This window comes from Melanerpes formicivorus, unplaced genomic scaffold (genome assembly GCF_026170545.1).
Source record: "Melanerpes formicivorus ecotype bairdi unplaced genomic scaffold, bMelFor1.0.p_v2 SCAF_6, whole genome shotgun sequence".
NCBI lineage: Eukaryota > Metazoa > Chordata > Aves > Piciformes > Picidae > Melanerpes > Melanerpes formicivorus.
In genome coordinates, this window is record NW_027142358.1 from 20,270,873 (window position 1) to 20,285,713 (window position 14,841).

A 14,841-nucleotide genomic window follows, 5' to 3' on the forward strand; every position below is an offset into this window, starting at 1 on the left:
AGCCTTTTGTTTGATGGGATGCCCTGATCGAAGACAGGCAGTAAGAGAGACAGACCTCATTCAAAGTTCTTGTTATAACATTAACAGGCACATGCTCAAGGAACCAAGATATAAACATGCACATGCTGTATTACAGCAAAAGCTTCTTAATTACAGGCATCAACATTGTAAGGGAGGGAACTGGAAAACCACATTACACATTCAAAAAGCAAAAATCATCTTTTTACAAAGACATTTTCACATTACAAATGTCCACCATTAACTATTCATCAACTATGACAGCATTCTTCTTTCTCATTCTTATTCTCCTTTCTTATTCTCATTCTTATTATTATTATACTGAGGTCAGCTATTGAAGGGTGATATGCAGAGGGGTGCAGGTTGTTATACTCTTGACTTAGCATGCACATGCCTTACTTTAACAACTGTATCTCTTCTCTGTAATACCCTAAATGATCATCTAACATTTGGGAGTACACATGTCCTGAAGATCTTGAGTTTAGTCCTCTCTTTCCCCAACACTTTTAGAAGCATTGAAGAGAGTGTAAACCCACAATCTGAGAATACTGTGTGAATGAAAAGACAAAGGTTAAATATGCCACCTTAAAGAGTAAAGTTCAAAGCAATTGGTTTCCACGATCAATTACAAGAAAAAGTTAGTAATCTTAGCCTTAACAGTCCCAATGGATTTAGGCTTTCATTTGTATTTGAACAGTTCTAGTGACATCTTTGAGAAATTTTAGTCACATTTCACATACCAAGGCAAACTTTCACTAGAGATAACAGAATGATCTCCAAAACAAAAGTCTACAGATTTTCAACTGCCATTTTCTTTATAACTCCAGATATTAGTGCTTGTGTAGGGTGCTGTGCTTCAAGACAAAGTGGCACTGTTCAGACCCTAGAGAAAACTGGAGATCCTCTGCAACCGAGCTGGGAAAGGATCAGGTAGAACAAATCCCCAAGCTAAAAAGATTAACCTCCCCCTATAATGTGACTTCTGTTAACCAAGATAATTGTAACAGAATAATTTTCAATGGAAATTGGCTGGAGTTTCCTCAGTCCAAACAAGTTAGGTCATTTGCATGACCTCACACCCACATCTCATTAAAATCAACAGAGAATGCCATATCAGTGTAAATTATAGGTATTAAGTATTATTTCAATTGTAACTATTCTACTATTTCTCACCTTCTCTTGCCAGGTTAAATTTGACATTTAACTAATAAAATTATTTATTTTATGCTGAATTTAACACAGTCTCTCCAGCAATTTCTGGACAATATTCAGTTTAGAGACAGAAAGTGGGAATTCAGAGACAATCCTCTGCCCTTAGAAAACTACGGATCAAAGCTGAGGACTCTGTGAACTTCACTAAATAAAGCAGATCAATTGCATTTTCAAATCAACAGTTGCTTCTTGTTTGGCCAATATGTTTAGTAAGGCACACTTCTTTTTAGAACTTTTCCATATCAGTATCTCAGAACAATATAAACAGGAATTTTAGTGGAGTAACACTCTGGAAAGTAATTTAATGATGGGGCTAAAAATGCATCACTAATTATACACAAAATAAGGCTCAGATAATGCTCCTGAAGTCCTGAAAGCATGAAGACTACTTAAAGAGTTAGGAGGAATTAAACCTGGACTGTAGAGACAAAAAAATCTGAATGCATTTACAAGAACTGAGCAAGCTCAGATGCTGACTTGATTTGCAGCATTAGAACATCAACAAGAAATGCTGAACACATTGTGTGCTTAGAAGGCAGCACCACTGGACATCAGCGGCAGCCCATGATGCTTGCCATACCAGTAAGATCTTTTTAGAAGTACTTCCACTTGCAAGCAGGCACAGCAAGAACACAAGGGATCATGCTACCCCACAAAATCTTCACACATACAGCATAACACAAATACTTGGCACTATATAGAAGTGATACTAACTTGGCAGCAGTGCTGGTTATGACCTAAAACAGGAGAAAGAGAACAAACAACATCAAAACCAACCACATAAAAATAGTCAATAGTTTTTAGAGTGAAAAGGGCAAAAGGTATTACAAAGGCTTACAAATGCTTCTTTCAGACCATTTCAAATAAGAACAAAAAGTAAATGTATGCCTGAACCCCCCAACATGATTAAGAAAGGAAAAAATGTAGGGATTATGGTTGATCCACTGGGACTTAGTAGGGTAACATGGAAGTTTGGCTGACCCTTGAACACTATTTTATTGCTGTGCATCCCTAAAAGTGTTATTACCAAAGTGTATAGGGAGAGGCAGCAGAGGGAACAAAGGAGCATTTGCAGAGCACATTTTCATGTCAAACCAGCAAATGAGTGGCAGAGATGATACTCTTCCCTCAGATACTAAATATTCAAGGATGAAGTCTGTTCTCCTCAGGCCATCCTCAGAACTAATATTACAAGACTGACTTTCTGGTCTTTTACATACTGGAGTATATCCAAGGAATATACTGGTAGATGTTTCCAAACTAAAACTAAGGAAAATTCCTTTGTTTTTAACAAGCTATTGGCCTAAATCTGACTGTACCTACATCATGCCAACAATGGTGTAAACCAATTAATTTCAGAATGGTCATTTCTAATTCACTCCATGTGAAATGAAGCATATCCATGCATTATGTGTTTTTTTGTATGCCTGTATCACTATATGGTATTACATCTGGTATGTACACAGTATGAAAATAAACACTATCTTCACTGCATAAACAAAAAGTGACAGCAGCTTCCACTCTAATTCCAAAGAAACACAACACAAAGCTCGGGGTAGGCCTTATGTGGGAAACCTGGGAGTGATGAACAGATAGTGTGCTCAAACTGGAACACTGTATTATTTGTTAATAACTCTTTCTTGTGGTTGCATGAACAGCATTAACTGGCTATGGCATTTATTAGAACTCAGCTTTTCAAAGCTTGGAATGCCTATACTTTGAGCTTATATTTTTAGGTAAAAAGTAATTAATCATATTTTGCACAAAATAAAGAGAGTCAAGGATTGGTTGTTAAATATTTCTTCTTATTTAGCTGCACAAAATGCTGTTGACAGAACTAGGCAGTGAACCTTCCAACTTGCTCCTGTAACATACCTGGATCTTGAATGGATATAATACTTGGAAAGCAATGTCATACTATTACAGTGACATTCCAAGTGGATATGTCCTCTGGTTTTGCAGAACCTTGGCTATTACTGCTTCTTTTTACATACAGTCCTACTGCACTGCCTCATATTGGTGTCTTTTTCATGATAAAAAACATTCTGAGCCAAAGATGCAGTAAAGGCTTTGCATGTCTGCACTTCTATGGAAAAGCAATCACAGACCACCTTCTGCTGTTACTATTCTTCAGACTTTGGGATTTGAGACTATTATTCTAAGTTTATAAAGCCTACATCAAGCCAAATATATTGTTTTTTACAGGGACCAGTAGAGATATATTAGGAACATGCTGTAGCCTGTAAATATATCAGTGATCCTATATCCATTTTAGTTATGCGCTGGACAGCTGGGCACTCATTTACAATGAAACACAGTGTAATAGTATCATTTTCTGAAGTGGACTCTAATGCCTCCTTTAATCTTCTAATCCAGGCTTCTGCCTTACATATAAAGTAATATTTTACAAGCAGAACTATTGCCTGAAAATACACCTTCATTAGAGGAATGACTTATTTCCATATAAAATACATTAAAATAAAAAAAAATCATTGCATGCACACACTTAGAGCTCAGCAGCCACGTGTCTCAGTAAGACTTTTTAAATGTGAGGAAGCTACTATAGCTTCCTTCAAAAGAGTAAAGTTTTATTTCATCTTATGATTAGTATCCAATGAGAAAATTCTCTTTAGTTTAGGACGGCATACTATTTTAGCTTGATTCTAAATACAGATATGTATGAAATACCCAACTTGCTGCTCACAGAGGTCATGCAGTAGGAAGCTGGTAACCCAAGCCACCTGGCACGTACTTTTGGGACAGGTATTTACTGCCCTTGACCTACAACGTGAAAAATAACTTACACTGGAATGAAAAAGAGCTACGTGTTGTAAGCTATGACTCACTCTTCATATTTAATAATACTTCCCTTTCCAGAGCTTTCAGCACATCAGATTCCATGCTCTTAGCAGGCCACCTCTCTTTTTCATGCTAGGCCAGGGTGATAAAGCGTAATATAAAAGTGTATCAAAGAAACAGTTGCTTTGTTATTCTTTGCAGATCTAAGAAATAATCTTGAAATTAATTTTAGCTTTCTGATAGTATTCTCCAAAGGATTTAGCTAAACTTCTAACAGTAATTCACACAATTAAGTTTAAGCAATTTGGTGAAGAGGACACCAAATTGAAATACAAAATATACCATAAGATCAACCCCCAGACATGAGGGTTTTTTGCAGCTTTTACCATAATGCTAAGTGCATGTTCATGAATGCACAATAAATTCACAGTTTTGGAGCACAAAATTTCACACAGCATCTCATGTTGCACTGTAAGATAAGAATGTACCAAACACAGCAGAGCTCACAGTGCTTGCTTATGCACTCTTTGATACATATCCACAACAAGATCGAGACTGCCTTGGAGATATCAAGGCCCAAGGTAGTTACGGGTTCCATATTACTCTCCATGGAGCAGCAGGAAAGATGACTCTCATTTCATAGCTAACATTCAAGTGGGAGTGGGAATGACAGGATTACTGAAGTCTTATTTTTCCGTGCATGTAAACAGAAGATATACAACTCTCTAAATCCTAGAGGAATTACCTAAAGAGTCACATGTACTTAGCAGCTCTGTGCTCTTTCATCTTTTGAGGTTGTTTCTGGGCTGCAGGATAAAGGACACATTTTTTTGACAGATAACACTTAAGTGATTTCTTGTTAATTTTGCTATGGATGTTACAGGCAGATAGCAATTCCCTAAAATTTTGTTCAAACTAAGAAAAAATTCTCAGATTACTCTAAGGTAGAATCTTGCTTTGCAATTCAGTGCACTGCCATAGATGTGGACTCCATATAAAGGAGACATAAAATATGGAAAACCAGCAGAGAGAAAACAGTGAAGTGTCTTCTGCAGGTACACCTTTTTTGCACCCCGACAATCACTGTCATGTTATGTAGTCCTATCACAGTGCCCTCTGGAATCAATGGTTCTCATTGACTTTGGCAACTGATGGATGCAGCTGCATTGTCATTTTGACAAGAAAAAAAGTCAGAATCCTGAGCCATCCATGGTACAGTCCCTTCCCCCTCACCCTTGCAGATGTTAAGGAGGTTTGTGAAGATAATGGGAGGAAGACAGTGAGATATACTGCCAGGAAACTCAGAGTATTGCAATAAGACAAGGGTTAGTTTTGCCCAAGAATATTCTTAATTAATTACTTTGCTGATCTTGCTTAGCAATTGTAATAATTTTCTTTTAAACAGTAATTGCCTTTCTTGATTATCCAGTATGAGAAGGATAGGTTTTTTCCAGGTAAGTTAATTAGGATTGCTAACGCAAAGTGCTCAAGAGAATTGCAATGAATCATCTAAACTGCTTGATTCACTTAGAACAAGTATAAATTCTCTTATACAAGAAAATATCCTTACTTTGCTACAACTTGAAAATTGTTGGCTCTACTCTTCCAAAGAACTTCTGCAGCTGGATATGAAGTACTTGAAAATACGCATTTGCTATCTGACCGTGAGTGTATTCTCTGAATTTTCTGATTTTCCTCATATAACCAGGTCCCTATTGTTTTCCCATATTCACACTAAGAAATTTATCTTCATTTGAAATAAACAGAAACAAACAAATTAAAGATTTGTTTGCAAACTAATAAACAAAGACAAACCAAAAAATAATAGGAAAACCTGTTTCACGTTGCTTTTTTCTCATGTACTGTAGTCCAAGCCCCACAGTTCACAGACCTACTATTAAAACAGTTAATCTGCAATACAGTGACACTGAAAACCTTGACAGCATGGGATCAAGCTATCTAGGTTGTATCTAGAGAGCATTCCTTATTACATACAAGTTAAGAGCAAAGCTAATGGATATGAAAAAGGCAATGTTCAAACTAAGGATTCAAAATACTGTAGTTTAGACTCATTTTGCACAGAAAAGGCAGGAATTATAGTGGGACACTTCCACAGACTAGCATGACAGATTTGATGTTCAAAGCAGCTTCTCTTTAGGAAAGTACCAAAGGTCAGATCTGGTTTATAGCAGTTTCTATAATGGCCAACAGTGATACTTGGTTCTATAAAACTACTACATGTATTAATTTAAATTGCTAAATGCAGAATGATCACAGTTGCTTCAGTCACAGTGTTCCTCCTCACTTTCTGGTGGCTATTGCCAATGGATATTGTGATGCAGATACCAAAGACCAAGAGTTATTCTGTAACAGTCTTGTGTATATGTTTTGTGGGGTACTGGAAAATGTAATGATTGCTCAAGACCTTAATCATCAATAACAGACAAATGCACAACAGGGTAGGTAGTATTATATTCATTTTCCAGTATGTTCATTACTTATTGAAAATTAAATATTTTACCACATTACCTACCCTCTAGGAAGTCCACCTTCTGAAGCCCTTCGGTTGAGACTTAATTTATGCATCTCAGCCATTTCTCTTAGAGTCTCTGCTGAGTAAAGGCCAATAGGGTTGTTATACTGCCTTGAGGGGCTCACAGCACTACTGCCACCACTCGACACAGGGCTTCGTTTTGAACCTAGATTACTTTTTGCAGGAGTCACAGACTGAGAGGACATGGAAGATCTAACTGTAGTAGTCTTTAAGTAGGAAGAGCTATTTGAAAAGCTGATCTCTTGCTTGTTGAGGTAGCCTGAAAACGTTCCATTGGTTGCTAAAATACTACCCACAGGCCCAGTCGCCGTGTTAGTTAGAGGACTGAAGGTTGTTCTGTTGCCATTGATTTCCCAAGCAGGTTCCTGTAGTAGCAAACATGCAGGCCAAGAAAAGAAAAAAAGAAAAGAGCAATCATAGAACACATGCAAACATAACACATCTGCAATTACTGCTTTCTAAATATATTGATAAACTTGCATTAAACAGGTTGGGACCAAAGCATCCAACCTTAAAGCAAAGATTTTCAACAAAGAAATGCATTTCAAAATAAGGGAAGCAAAACATACTCAGGCTTTGGGGTTTTTTTGTGTTTTTTTTTTTTTTTTAAAGGGGTTTAGTTGAAATCAACAAATAAAGCTTAACATTAAAAGAGCATTTGCTACTAGTCAACATCATAGCAATAATTTTATATAAAGGCAATCCTTAATTTCTAGGCTAATTAAGAATTTTTAAAAATACATTTTGAGGTCAGAATCATTTGAGGTAATACACAAACATAAAAGCTAATGCCATTATTACAAAAACATAATGATTCTAAGCCACAGCATTCTGTTTTCCACGAGTACACCTGAAGTAACAGAAGCCCACACAATGCTTTCACAGGCTGTGGTTCATGCTAATTAGGCCATGCAGCAAGGTTAGCAGATAGACCAGCAGGACTCGAGAACAGGTACTGCTCAACAGATAGGATGCTTCTATTCTGTCTAATTTCCAATGGAAGGAACATGTGCATGAGTATGTAGATGATGAATGAATGATCCTACAGTCATGTCACAGATACTACTCTTAAGTAGGACATCAGGATGTATTATCTTAGTTGAAGTCACGTGAATCTCTCTTAAAATCGCTTTATACCCATAGACACCTGTGCTGATGCTCAAATTAGAAACATTCTACCAAAACCTCATCCTGGAAAAATGCAGTACTATACTCTAGTTTCATAAATTATTTGCTATTAATGCAGCTTAGTGGAACTCCTCCCCTTCCAGCTACTGGTAGTGTGCAGTGATCATTTTTTGGAAGTCTGCCTACCTGCAGTATGAACAATTTCATCAAAGAGGAATAAAAATTACACTTTCAGGAGGGCATTTTATACTTTTACTCCCAGTAAACTATATAGCTTCAAAAGTAGTTTTATTCTTCAATTTTGTTTCTCTGTAATTATATGCTTTGGATAAAAAGACTATCTAGGCCTGAGGTACCCAACAAATTATTTGAATGTTTGGCAATTCACATATTTCTCTAGAGCCATAATATCAATTTGTAGTTTATCTCAAAAGATCCTGGCTTCAACTAGGTCTATACCGTTTTTGCTACAGAAAAAGATCACTTCATCCTCTCTCTTTGGTCCTAAATATGCTGCAGCCATAACTAGTATCCAGATTCCTTGATGCTCATGGTTAAGAGGCCCACCAGTAGCACTGGGAGCACACTGCTGTGCAGCTCTGCAGGACAGGATCAGGCAGGGGATGTTATCCTAAAGAATAGATGGAACCCACAACCTGCCCGTAATGAAAGTGAATACAGATGCAGGTGGTGGCTTGCAGGGACATTTTGCCTCATTTGGGCTGGCACTGCTTCAATTGCCATTTTTAACATCTTACACACTTCTCTCTCACAGCTTTGCAGGAAACAGGACTGAGAATAATTTGGCTTTTGATTTTATTTTGCTAGTATTGGTTGTCACTAATTAAATGCACTGATTTTGATGCTAAGGTGCCATGGAAGGAGATATATTTTGTAATCTGCTCTTGAATTTTTCTAATCTGCATATTAGTTTAGGGAAATTACATTTGAAAAATAAAGATATGGACTGATTAATTAAAATCAATTGCAAAATAACCTTAAAGTTTAAAGATGTAATTAATCATAACATTAACTACATTCAAAATGTTTTGAATCAAAAATATATGGTAGATAAAATGAACTGAGAACATTTTTCTTAGTAATAAACAATTTCTAGCTGAAATACCAGTGTGCTGGTAACTCAGCATAAGAATTCCTTTGGAACCCAGCAGTGCCAGTTTACCATTACCCATTTTGAGATGATATTCAAGGTAGTTTATTTTCCGCAGTTTGGTGTGAAAGGCATGAAATGGAAAGTGTCTAAGAGAAGAGCTGTATAACTTCTTGTACAGATTTCCTCTCCAACAGCATTCATAATTTATTACTGGTAGGGTATTTTAGATTACTTTTTTTCCTTCAGTTCAGTGGCAAAAAAACAGATCAATGCAGCATTTATGAATCCATTTCTGAACGTGAAGGTCAAATTTCTAATACTGAGCAGTAGTGGGGCTTTTAGTATTACACCATATGAAATTCAGCCAATACTAACAAACGTTTCCCTGTTTCCCATCTCTCTCATCCTATTCTGTTTCAGTCTCTGAAACAGCGGCTGAAAAGCAAGCTATCACTTCAAACTAGGTAAGTCTGATGCTACCATTCAACCGACCAGAAGAGGAGGCTCTGACACTGAGCAATGGGCTTCTTCCCACGAGAAAGATGGCTGTGATCCTGCAGCAATCATTGACTACGAGGGAAAAGCTGCATTTTAATTTCCCAGTGCAATGTCAGTGAATGAGATGAAAACCTGGTAAATCTAGAAGAGTCTCAAACATTCGGGAATAGAAGGAAGGAATCTGCTCAATTTCCATTCTGAAATACTGTTACTCCTTTCTTTATAAATACTGAGTTTCTTATGTATCAGAGAAGTGAGAAACAAATTTATACTGTAAGATAACACCAGCTTTTCAGGTCCTCTTCCTTTGACAGCTCATGTTCCATTTAACTATTGCTATGACTGTACAGTCTTTAGTCATCTTTTGTGCTTATGGGAGAACAATTTAGACACTATACTAATGAATTTGACCTCAAACATGCTCAAGAAGTACTTGTTGCTTTAAAATGCAGGCATCATGCCATTAAATGACTCTGCTCAAAGGTGTCTGACAAATAGCTTTTGTCTCACCCAGCTTTTCCATCCTATGCTTTACTTAAAAAGTCAGTAATCTTTTCATCTATTTTCCCTTAGACACACAAGTTCCCAAATTTGGCAGGAAACAAATCATCAGCATTATGAGATCCTCACTGGGACTGTGAAAAGGGCATGCTCTGTACTGTTTCATAAACAACACACAGTCATATTAAAATTAAAGAGGATATCTTAATAGCTTTATACAAAGGGACAAATGTTAAAGCTATGCTTAACCTTAAAGCTTCGGCTTGAACATTTTGAACTACACTGAGCTGAATCTTCATCTGTATTTCTCTCTCCCCTGAAAAGCTGCAGATACCCCCTGCTTGATGATGGCTTACTTTCAGCCCTTGGACTCATGTTTACTCTTGTTATTTGAATACTTTCAGCATTAGTTGTGCCTTTCCTTCCAGCTATGCCACATCTTTGCAAAAGACTCGACTAAATTTAGTAAGATAAGGAAATAGTGAAACTGCAAATCAGTCCAACTCTTATTTCCAGTGATATCCCTACACCTCAGTTGATGCCATAGTTACAGCTGAAGAATCCATACTCTCCATAACACTGATCAGCACAAGAAAGGATGTAGAAAAATTTGAATCATGGTGAAAAATTCCTCCCTTGTTTTCCTAAACCACAAAAACCTCATTACCATAGCAGCCAAAGAAGAAACGCAGGCTTGAAAATTAGTGGAAGCTGCAATCAGATCAGCAATAGAGAACTTATGGTTTAAAATAGGCACTGAACTTGCACATGCAGGTTTTGTAGCTAACATTGCCATGCCTTAACCTTGACTTAGATAAAGGTGAGAAAAACTTCTCTCAATGTCTGAGGACAACACTGTTGTGACTGTCTTGTAATGCAGTTCTGTTCCTGTTTTTTAAAATGCAATAGAATTCATTTCACGTGAACCACCAGTCTAAACATTGTCAAGCAGTGACATGGAGGTGACAGCTTCTGCCTGTGTCACAGAATTCTTCATTTCACTGCTACTGTTATTGAAAACAATACAGTGACAAGCAAAGAAACTTCAATTTTTAAAGTATACTTATTGTAACATACCTGACTGCAACATCCCCATACCACTATTTGTATCAGTGAAGAACTTATACACTGGATTTTGAGACTTCCTCAATGGTTCAATGCTTCCATTCCCTTTAAAACCACCCTTAAAGAACTTTTCTTCAACTAAAAATTACTGCTGTCTCCTAGTGTATACCAGTGACACAAGCATCACTCCTCTTGACCTGAAAAAGGACCACCCTCAGCACTCCACTGCTGTGCCAATTTCGCTGCACCTGAAGACCTTTCTGAATATTGATAGATACCCTGTTTCCAACCACACCTTCTCCTAGATGCCACCCTTTTCCTCCAGAAACGTTCCAGTAAATCTTTTCTCCAGCTGCAAGTACTGCCTGTCACCCATTCAGAACAGGCTGCCTCCAAAAGCTCCTATAAAACTTTTGTAAGCACTGAAGCACAGAATGCTCAGGTGTGAGACAACATGCTCTTTTGACCCTCATCTCCCTCTGAAGGGTCAAAATTCAAATGGACTTCATAGCTTTCAAGCTGAAGGCAATTTAGTACCTTTAAAAACAAACATAGTGTCTGAGGAATTAACTTTTCTATAGGGTAGATAAGGAAGAAAAATGTTTTGTGTGGTAAATGCTTTTGAATACCTACAGCAGTAATTTAAAAACTGCCACTTGCAGTCATGAAAATTCAATGTGTAAAAGCCTTTTTTTTTGTGCCTGTGGAGGAAGTAGGCAAATTTGTTACAGCTGCACAGGGGATAAAGACAGTTGTCAGTCTTGTGTTGCAGAATACCTCTAAAGAGACACATCTACTTGATGCCTTGTGTCATTCTTGAGGGAAAATACTCTCTTCCCCTTCCTGTCCCTATTACTTTCCTGGTGTAGTCAAATACCAGTCTAAAATAATGATACATCGGTTTTGTTCTAGGAATTTCATAGTACTGTTTGATGTCTCTTCCAGTAACTTACTCTAAGGTAACTTCTATAGAATCATGATATAAGCAGAAACAGTTCTCTTCTCTTCAGTTTCATCTTCTCTTGACAAAGAAATTTACAAGATCTGGAGCGAAATAACATTATTTCTGTCTCAACTAATAAACGTCCAGAAAGGTTCATTTCCAATTTGACAAAACAGAACTGAATCAAATTATTCTCCTCATATACATTCCCTTCTGTTAGTCTGAACATATTTGCACCAGTTACAGGGATGATGTTACCTTCTGAGCTCTGAATTTGGAAAGCATGGCACTTACAAGAATCACTTCAAATTGATATATGGAATTCAGAACTGCCAAACAGTAGAACTGCCAAACCACCTAATTCCCCATGTATTTTGAACTTCAGTGTTTCTTATTTATACTGTATGCTTGGGATGAAACTGGTACTCACAGAAAGGATAACATTGCAGCAATGGAACTTTACCTCCTCTCAATTTACCTAATTAAACATATCAGCAGTATGACTGTCCTACCCAGCACTTAAGCCTCAGGATACACACTATCTTTCAGGTACCTTTGCTCCTCAGGGCCTCCAAAGATACGGATAGTTGCCAGGTACAGTCAATGAATGCTGTTTATTCTAATATGAACCTTTATTTTATGGAAGATGATGAGCTTTGACAACAGAAACCAAGCCATCCATTTCCTCTGCCACTTGCTGATATTCTTTAAATTTACTTATCCTCTTAATTTTTTATTCTTATGTCTTTTGAATAATGTGACAAGAATGCCATATGATGCAAGTGTTCAAATGTCCGAATGTCCTCTTTCCAAATTGGTGTTGAAGTCAAGATTTGGATACACTGAGACACAGTCTGATGTTTTTCCCCCAAGTATCTACAAAAGCAAATGTATATTTTGAGAAGCTTTGGTAGCCTCTTGCATCACAGATGAAAACACATTGCTCAGAATGGGTTAGACTAGATCATATCTCAGAGGATAGCTGGATGCTTTGGCCCTGCTTATCGAAAGTTTGCAAAATACAGATCACTAAGACATTGCATTGTGGCAGTTTTTCTGTTTGTGCATTCATTCAATGTTTACTTTTTTTTGGGGTGGGGAAAAGCTATTTTCTGTGCAGGTATTTACCTTCACCACTGTAGATAAAAACTGTATTATCTTTGGCTATGGAGAAATGTGTCACATACCTGCTGGTGGGGAACTACAGCCCTGGGAGAGTCAATTCTAGGTGCCGTGGTTGAAACTGGCACTGGACGCTTAGATCTGGGGATTCAAAAGAAAAAAAAAGAGATTAACATTCTGTACTCCTAGTTTTCAGCTCCAATTTGATGCAAAAATGCTGCTTCAACAGGATTGAAAGCTAAGAACTTTTACTAGCTAACATCATGCTTTTTCTCTATCTCATTTACAGGAGTCTTAAATGTGAAAAAAAGTTGTATATAGTTTCCCTGAATGATGAAAAGCCACCAGTTACGGTCACTTGGGAGATCATCCATCTTCCAGTACCTTGTGACAAACAGCATTTTCATAGATGGCAATCAGCCACAACTAGCTAAAGTCAGGTTTGGGTACCGCTCTGGAAAAAGGGACTTAAAGGTGTTTTAAAATGCAGAAACTAAGCTGCAGTACTGAGGCATCTCAAGATCTGTTCCTCCTTATTTAATAGCCTTAAACTGTATACAACTGCCATAATTTAAACCTTTCTGCAGGAAGAAACACAGGCTTCATTTCAGGCAATCAGACTCTCACACTCCCCCCCAGATGCCTGTCTTTCACTTGTATTTGACAAATGTATGTACATAAGCATCGAAAAAAAACAAAAATAAGCCCCACTACGTTGCTTTCAAAATACAGTTTGCCCTTTCATTGGAACAACAAAGAAAGCATGGTGACAAATGCTAACTGAAGCACTCAAGGATGCTCAGCTAAGTGAAGATGTATTTGTTGTGAGAACCTGCATAGCACTGAAATCCTCCTGAAACAAATAAACCAAACAAACCAAAACCAACAACAGGAAGGAAAAAGAAGTAATCCTTACAGGAACTGGAAGATTTTCCCATAGAAGATATGGAAATTATGCTACTTTTAAAGCTGAAAACAAAGATGGGATAATGAGATATTATGAAAATGACACAGTTTGAAGAGACAATGAAAACTGGCATTTTGTTAAACAATAGGTAATTAACCTGTGAAATTCACTAACAAACTATTCCTGAAGCAATAGGATAGAAAACTGTAAAAGGCAGTAACATTGATACTCACAGTTGGAATGTATCACAATATACTCCCTAAGACAGAATTATCTGAGAAATATATAATATCAAGTTCTAAAAACAAAAACTAATCACTATCTGCCTGGAACTTATCTTCCCTCAGGAGTGCCATACCTTTCCTCCAATGATTTTACCTTAAAAAGCGAAACAATAAATCATATTCATAAGCATGCACATGGACCATGGAAGACAGCAAAAAGAAAAAAAAAACCAAAACAAACACAACACCAAAAAAACAACCCAACTCAAACCAACAAACAATCAGCTGCAGCCTGGGATACATTCAGACTTGCTGAAAATTGACTGTGACAATTAGTGAACAAAGACTTAGGGGGGGATTCCGATCCTCCTTCCATTGGTGTTATTACTGAATACATCCAGTTATTTCTGTGAAGTTATGTGGGAGGATCTGGGCATACTCAAGAGCACAGGAGGGGAGAACAGACACCAAGTGCCCCTTCTGCTCTGCCTGCTGAATTATGAATTTTAGTGCAAAAGCTTTTCAGCACTGTGAACATTGTATGTCATGTACTGAGGTATAGCACACAGCCACATGCTCTGTATTTGATACAGAACTGCAAAATATTTCGATTGCAGCAAAGACATTTATGTACTAGGCTCCTCCATCACTCCTGTTGTTTATTTTATGTCTGGTTTTCCTCTCTAACTGACCACAGAAGATGATATTAGAAAGCTGTATTTCTTCCACATCACTGCTAAGCTACATTTGTCTTTC

General features: G+C 37.3%; 1 protein-coding gene across 7 annotated transcripts in view; it reads right to left on the reverse strand.

Moving 5' to 3' along the window:
• Nucleotides 1-14,841, reverse strand: part of LDB3 (LIM domain binding 3) — a 123,771-nt gene that overhangs the window by 59,972 nt on the left and 48,958 nt on the right. For all 7 annotated transcript variants that reach the window (XM_068140017.1, XM_068140020.1, XM_068140019.1 and 4 more), the window contains exons 4-5: nucleotides 13,020-13,095; nucleotides 1,945-1,967 (exon numbers count right to left, since the gene is read on the reverse strand). In XM_068140017.1, the coding sequence (XP_067996118.1) occupies nucleotides 1,945-1,967; nucleotides 13,020-13,095 (99 nt within the window). The remainder of the gene's footprint in view (nucleotides 1-1,944; nucleotides 1,968-13,019; nucleotides 13,096-14,841) is intronic.